The sequence below is a fragment of the Helianthus annuus genome, chromosome 4 (genome assembly GCF_002127325.2).
Source record: "Helianthus annuus cultivar XRQ/B chromosome 4, HanXRQr2.0-SUNRISE, whole genome shotgun sequence".
NCBI lineage: Eukaryota > Viridiplantae > Streptophyta > Magnoliopsida > Asterales > Asteraceae > Helianthus > Helianthus annuus.
The window spans coordinates 63,453,689-63,461,695 of NC_035436.2; the positions used below are offsets into that span (position 1 = coordinate 63,453,689).

General features: G+C 36.4%; 1 protein-coding gene across 1 annotated transcript; it reads left to right on the top strand.

Annotated features, from left to right (window-relative positions):
- The first annotated feature begins 3,606 nt into the window (after positions 1–3,606).
- LOC110890769 (chaperone protein DnaJ-like) lies at positions 3,607–7,388 on the top strand. The gene is made up of 3 exons (XM_022138391.1): positions 3,607–4,937; positions 6,850–6,923; positions 7,073–7,388. Exons 1-3 carry the CDS (start codon positions 4,857–4,859, stop codon positions 7,347–7,349), a joined length of 432 nt encoding a protein of 143 aa, XP_021994083.1. The 5' UTR covers positions 3,607–4,856; the 3' UTR covers positions 7,350–7,388.
- The last annotated feature ends 619 nt before the right edge of the window (positions 7,389–8,007 follow it).

Sequence of the window (8,007 nt, forward strand, 5' to 3'; positions counted from 1 at the left end):
TTCCTTTAATAATTAATGTAGAATAGTCCTAAATTGAGATGTTAATACAGATCTTAATCTAATTATAGAACTACCATCTTGGCCTTGTTTTATTGAGACATGTGGCTAGGTCTCTGTCCCTTTTTAGATTTTTCCATTTAATATAATGGCAGATCTTTTATTATTTTCATTTATTTTATGTTTTTATGCATATAATCAATAATAATAAATAAAAATGAAAATTTAAACTAGAACATCTCATCAATTGTCTTAACAAATACATCATTTGCCCAAACGGGACTTCCACGAAAATGACATGCCCACGCAGGGGCGAAAAGCAAACAAAACAAACCCACGCAGGGGTCAACTAAAAGACATGCCCACGCAGGGGCAGAATACAAAATGACAAGCCCACGCAGGGGCTGAGTACTGAAGCAAAAAGTCCGCGCAGGGACTTGATTACATCTAAAATAAATAGTAACAAAAAGGTCTTCAATGACCCCTTCTTTTGGTCTTCCCTTTGATCAAATCTGATAATCCCTTGAAGAAGCCTCGTGTGTTACTGCGCTCTGTTCGGATCTCCCGTTCGCATCGGTCCAATCTCTCAAGGACCTCTTGCTGGCGCTCAGGCGGGATCAACTGCGGTTGCGGCGGCTGGTAGAGAGGTTGTGGAGGTGGCGGATGCTGGTACCCATAAGTTGGGTAACCAGTGGTCCAAAGACCACCATAAGGTCCCTCTGGGTGACTAGCATTGTAGTCTCATGCTTCCTGTTATGGGTCTACATCAGCATAGTTGTAATGGGTATGCGTCGGCAGCTCAAAGGGGTTGTACGCCGCTGCTCCGGCGTAGGCAGGGATTGGGTTGTCAAAACCCACTGGTGGCGCCATAGGCGCAGAGTTGACCTCAGGAATGGGGTTTGATGGACCTCCCATCTGTGGTTCTTCCTCTTCTTGGAGTGGCGGATAGTGACTGCCACTTGAGGGCTGAGAAGTACTGATACAGACTCCTCCTCGCACGGACATCCACTACAAGAAAAGTGACCATTAGAGACTAAATTATTAGGGACTGATATATTACTCTCAAATACATGCTATCTAGGACTGATTTATCAGTTACCAATAATATTTGGGACTGATTTTACATGACATAATTTAGTGACAGAAAACTAGTCGCTAATACCTTGACACCTTATTTGAGACTAACTTTCAGTCGCAAATACGTTCACGCCATATGACATTTTGGAGGGACATTTATATGCTACTGAATTTTAGTCTCAAATGTGTTCCCTCTGTAATGATAAATAGCACAAAAGTATCAGCAACTGATCTCCAGTCAATATATGGGGGACATATTAGAGACTAAAAATCAGTTCTTAATATTCTATATATCGAATCAAATTAGGGACTGATATTCGGTCTTGAACGGCTTTTATATACGAATTGATTAGGGGCTGATTTTCAGTATTCAATTATGTGGCTCTAGTTCTACAATTCTAAAGGAAGTATCCGAGACTAAAAAATTAGTCTCAAACATCTTGTAAGTGACCGTATTCGAAACTAAAATTCAGTCACCTTAGAATTTGGTAGATCAACTAATTAGGGACTAATATCTAGTCTCCATACTTGACACATACTCTATGATTTTAGTGAATTATATTATAGATTGAAACTTGAAACTCATCGGGACTATTTTGCATGCCACTTATATTTAGTGTTTGATCTTTAATGTCTAATAAAGAGAACATATTAGAGATTGAAAACGAGTTCTTAATATTTCCATAACTGGTCAAATTAAGGAATGATATTTACACTGTGTTCCAGAGTTTACTAACAGAAGGAAAGGAAAAGAAACAGAAAGAAAGTAAAAATATTTTGTGTTCCAGAGTTTCATTTAAGGAAGGAAAAGAAAGGAAAATAAAACATGTCGTATTCCCGAGTTTCATTTAAGGAAGGAAAAGAAAGGAAATGACAGGAAAACTAGGCTAAATTCTTTAATTTTTCGTTCCTTCCGATTTGGGAGGAAGCGGTGGGAAAGTCATCTTTTTTTTCCTTTCTCATCCTTTCCTTTCTCACTTTTGCTTTCTTTTCTTATCCCTCGTTAAGTTAACTCGGGAACAGAGCGTTAGTCTCAGAAGTGTCTCAAGATTAAAGAATTTAGGACTTTTATTTAATCTTTAATAATTGGGGCCCAGTATGATATAAGACCGTGGGGTATGGTGGGGCTTGGGTTGGGGGCAGGGGCGTACCTAAGGTTGGCCCAGGGTGGGCGGGCGCACCCCCGGGGAAAAAAATATTTAGTGCTAAGTTCCGTCGAAAATCCCGTCCGCACCCCTTGGAATTTTTCGTCTGCACCCCTTGAATTTTTCGACCGCACCCCTTGAAATTTTTCGTCCCCCTTAGGTAAAAAGTGTTATCAATTTATATTTTAATTTTTTTAGTAAACTCTTATTTAAAAAAAAAATACTACCTAAATTATATAACTTTTAATACCTAACTAACTAAACCCAAATACTCATAACTAGCTAGCCCACTAAGTCTTAGCCCATTAACCAAACCTAACAATATTTCAAACTATAATAAAATAATTAAAGCTCAAAAGCTTTAGAAATTCTCTCCCGCTCTCTCTCTCTCTTTCGTCCCTGCACTGCCAAGGAATAACATCACCCAGCGACAACAGTCCAGCAGCCGGCGACCACCTTAATCAGCCACCATACCACCGTCGTTCGACACCAAATTTAACCAGAATCCGAACACGGGTAAGTTTCTTTGTTATTTTGATGATTTTGGTTGATATTATAGGAGAAAAAAAGGGTAATAAAGTTGTTAAATAGGTTTGAAATTTTGTGTGTTTTGACGTTGTTTAAGGTTGTTTAGATGATTTTTAGGATGATTATGTTGCTTATATATTTTTAGGGTGATTACAACTTACCTTATGTTCTAGGGCTTCAATAGTTGAAAATTAAATAGAGAAAGACTTGCTTAAGAAATTAGCTTTAGATGATGTTTTGAATAGATTTAAAAAAATGAAAACCCGCAAGGCGTCGACGTTTTTTATTATTATATAAATTTAGTTTGATGTTCGTTTGTTTTACATGACCCGACCTAACCTGACCCGACCCGACCCGACCCGATACGCACCGATTTTTTTACTTATATACCTAGGGGCCTAAAATTTTTAAAAATGTTCCGCACCCCCATAGAAAAATTTCTGGGTCCGCCACTGGTTGGGGGCATGAGTTGACACGTGGAGTTGGAGCCCCCCCCCCCCCCCACCGGTGAGTGATGTGTCCGTGGGGTATGGCGGGGCTTGGGTTGGAGGCGTGGCTTGGCAATTTATTAAAAAAAAATTACAAACACCCGCTATGACATGGCGGTGGACTGCGAATAGGAGGCCGCCACATCGGATCTCAAGCCCGCCCCACGCCCGGCTTCAAACCCAACCCTCAAGGGCCACGCCCCAACCCAAGCCCACCCGGGGTGGTGGCTTGAGCGTTTTCCCCCAACCCACACCCCAACCCAAGCCCCATACCCCATATTCTAACAAAAAAACAAAAAGGGGTACCGAATTAGTACCCAAAAAAATTCTACACCCATACTGAATTGATGCTGATACCAAATCCTAAATGATCATCCATAGTCCAAATAACCAAAGCCTTGTATAATTATCTAAAATTATTTAAGTTTCCCCGCCCATTTTCCCTCCTTCCTAAAAAACCCATATATCCCCTGTCCCCTTGTTCCAAAACCTAAATTGAATCACACATCCTTCTATTCCCTCCCTCTCTCTTGCGCTTTCAAACTGCCCTACTACTACTCATGCTTCCACCATTCGAATCGTCTGTTGTGGGGCTGCTCCGGAGGTGGTACTTCTCAGGGCCGGCTCAGGTGTAATTAAAGTGAAGCGGTCTCTTGGGACCTCCAATTTTTTAGGGTTTTTGAGTTCTTGATAACTTTCAGTAATATTGTTATTGTCTGTGTTTATGGTTTCCTTTAACTATTTATAAGTTTGATCATGTATATTCTTGTGGTCTATAGTAATTCCCTATTGATATGTGCTAGATACTTTGCACTTCACATAGCACATAAGGTGTTTGATGTAATGTCAAAGAAAGATGTGTTGTCTATTATTTAATTGGTTCAGTTGTATGCTTAAATTTGATATAAGTTATATAGAGTTTTATGAAAATGTTGATAGCCGTGTCCTATTGTTATGCTCAAAGTTCTTTGCAGACTTGGCAACACATATTTATGAATTCGACCATATTAATGTGATTATGACTAGTTGTTAGTTTCTTGGCAACTTGACTTTGAATATGCTATTGTGGCTTGCTAGTTTCTTGGGCTTAATTTTTGGTCATATATCATTATATAACAAAGATTGTTCGTAAACATCTGATAAAAATTTATGAGATTATATCATTGTTGCTACTAGTTCTAATGTGTAATTTTTTAGGCTATTTTTTGTGGTCAGAAGCTTAGTATTAGTTACCTGTTTAGTATATTCCATGCATTTGTGTAAGAATTTTGTTTGGAAACTTTGTAATTTTTGTCGGGAATTGATGTTAACTTTTGTAAAAGGCGCAAAGAATAGGCTTCATGTAAAAGAGGGATGAACTATTGAATTAGATTGGTAGCTTAATTATCAAATTCGATAGTATTGATATATATGGTCGAGTTACACCTGCTGTGAAGAAGATGCGCATTTATATAGTCTTCTAGTTTAAACTTTAATATATCCTACATGTAATACATTTTTGTTGGTTATGACTAGAATCAAATATGGTTTGAATGTGAATATTACTAGACTTGCTAGTGTTGTTTATCTGGCAAGATCAGGAAGAGATTTATCTAGTCAGGGTATAATATAATATTTTTTTATGTACCATTCGGTGAGTAAGTTCTTAGACTTCAAAGTTCCTCAAATTCACAGAGACTCAATCATCATGTTCAGCCTTCAGGTATGTAATACGGCCAAATACTTCAATTGTTTATTTTGAGACTCAATTTTTTTCAGTTTGTTGTTTTAAGACTTGATTCTTGAATTGATTTGAGACCTGAATCTTTTAATTGTTTTTTGTGACTTGATTCAGACTTGTTATCACAGCCTTATGTAAATAGACCTTAAGCCTTTTATATATTTTATAAGGGGTGCAAACGTGCAAAGCAACTAGCGAGCTACTTGAGTGTGGCTCAAAAAAACCTCAAAACGAGCCGAGACTATAAATAAGTGTGTTTAGTAAATGTGCCCGAGCTTCGGTTATCAAGCTTGATCGACTAAAGACTATTTTAACCCCGTCTAATGCTTACTTCTGTACTAGTGATCCCTATTTGATATATTAGGATTGACCATAACATAATCTATCCCTATAAGATGTAATGTGAGCCGGTAAAGTCCATTATGGTCAGCTATAATGGCTGTCAAATTCAACTATTGTCCATTAAGTCATGCAGAGGTGCAAATGAGCCGAGCCGAGTCTAAGCTTGACTAGGCTCGACCTCGAGATCTACCTCGTTTAACTTATGAAAGCTTGAGCTTAAACTCGGCTTGATTCGAAGCTTAGCTCGGGCTCAACTCGTTTATTATTTAATTAATATTAATTATAATTTCTATTATATATATAATCTAGTTATTTTTGATAGTTTTATAAAAAGTAATTATTATGAGTTAAATTTATCTTTAAAATATTAGTTAAAAATTATATAAATATTGGGCTCGTACACAGGCTCATTAACTTATTGAGCACGTTTTAAGGCTTGGGCTTAGGATTGAGCCCATTTAAACTCGACTCTTTTTAAACTTCATGAACGTACTATTTCACTGGTTGGCAATCTAGTCTTTCTTCATCAAAACTACCATGGAGGTTAATTCAACTCTTTTGTCCTTTAAGTAAGCATAAAATTTCTCTTATTGGTCATTACTAGTAATTGACTTATTTTCCTTTCATTGTTTAGCCATAATCTAATTAAAGTTGACAATACAAATAAAATTTTGTAGCCCGATACAACAAATAGAACACCAAATCAAATCTACACGGTGATGATTATTTTTCTTACACTTAGTGGATATTCTTGTTTTAATGCCAACATACACAAGCTGGTAAGTTCATGTTATTTGCCCAGGCTATAAGATATAAATTCTTTTGTTGTTAACATTTGTTAGGGACCTTACATGAGACCATTATTTTTTAATATAATTTAATATATATAGTTTTCATCAATTTTTTAAATGTTAATCCCAATTATCATCATTCCTGTTACTACTTAGGTGGAGCGGGCACTTCTAGCTTAACCCACACCATCATGAATAATATTGTTCCATCTCATTTCAACCCATTACAACCCAAATCTACCCAAAAGGGATAGGGACTTGTTTAATCTTATTTGATTGAACGACACTTGTCTAATTAAATTGAATATATCCATCTTGTATTTCACTATTTTTAATTCTACTAAATTATGGTACTTTGTTCTTGTCACCAGAATTGCAAATGTATATTACCTAAATATCAATATATGGTTTCATAGAGTGGTAGTACTTGCCCTCATGTGCTGCTTAAGTTGTTTTGATGTTTGCCTTGTGTACTTAACTACGTATGCCTGTGTTGGAACAAACAAACAAGTATTTGATAAGCAGTTGGGTGTGAAGTTATCTAACTACCTATTGGTTTACTTTGGTGTTTGGTTTGTGCACCTTGTCGAAGTTTTTAGGAAATCTCTTATAGAAGTTGAGCTATTGAGTCATGATGTATTACTTGTACGGTGGCTTTGAAGGGGAGTAACTTGGATGTACTTATAACAAATGGGTTTTTATCATGCAAATATAATGTGCATTATTTAATATTTTGTTGTGTTATGCATGGGTGCTATAAGCTATGGATGAACTTGGATGAAGATGCATATCCAATATGCATGAATATATCAGCACTTGTTTCCTTGTCATCAAGGTAAATTACTTATAATATTGCACTCTCTGATTATTAAGTTAGATGCTTAGGCTTACGAGTTAACACATGAGTCTAACATTAGTTTGCATTTCAATATGTTAATAGGATTTCAGCAACTCGTTTGATTAGTTTTAATCATCATTTAACAGGTTGGGCATCAAGAATGTAAGAAACTCATGTAGAGGGCTACACAAAGGCAAAGATCAAGGTTACAATCTGGTTTTAAACTTAAAACAAGCAATATTTGGTGTTGAAAAAGAGATCAAAGTAACTCGTCTTGAGAGTTGTGGACCTTGCAACAAGTCTAGTGTCAAACCTGGGACTAGCGCGCCCAAATGCACATGTAGTGATCAAATTCAAATTGTCTTTACCTCTGGTTATGCAATTTTAGATCTCAATATTTGTAGAATTTATACATTGTTGTAAATTTCTTGGAATATAATATATGTAAATTATGTTTAGCAACATATTTGTACTAGATTGGGGCCTTACTAAAACTCAATTGTTTTGTATTAAAGCATGAAGGGTACCAAAAGTGAATGTTACCTGATACTGATTTCTAGTCTCTAAAACCTTACCCGACCTGATACTGATTTTAGTCTCTAATAACCATACCCGAGATTGAAAGAACATGATATTTGAGATTAATTTTCAGTCTTTAAAAGAAACAGCTCAAGAACTAAAATGATGCGAGTTTAGAGACTAATTTTCAGTTTTCTAAACATCTTATTAGGGACTGAATACACACAGAATCATGAACCTTATGAAACGTATTAGAGACAAAACAGATGTGGTTTATACAACTAATTTTCAGTCCCTAAAGAAATGTGTAGGAAACTGAAATATCGTAGAATTAGAAATTGATTTTCAGTCATGGAAAAAATGCATCGGAGACTAAAGTCATGTGGTACCACGGTATACATTTAGGACTGACTTTATATGTATCCAAGATTGAATGATAGTTCATGTTGGTGCCATACATTAGGGACTGATTTTTAGTTACTAAAGTCACTATCTAGTACTAGGTATCCGGGACTGGCTTGGGACTGGAAAATCAGTCTCCAATAACCATTAGGGACTGATT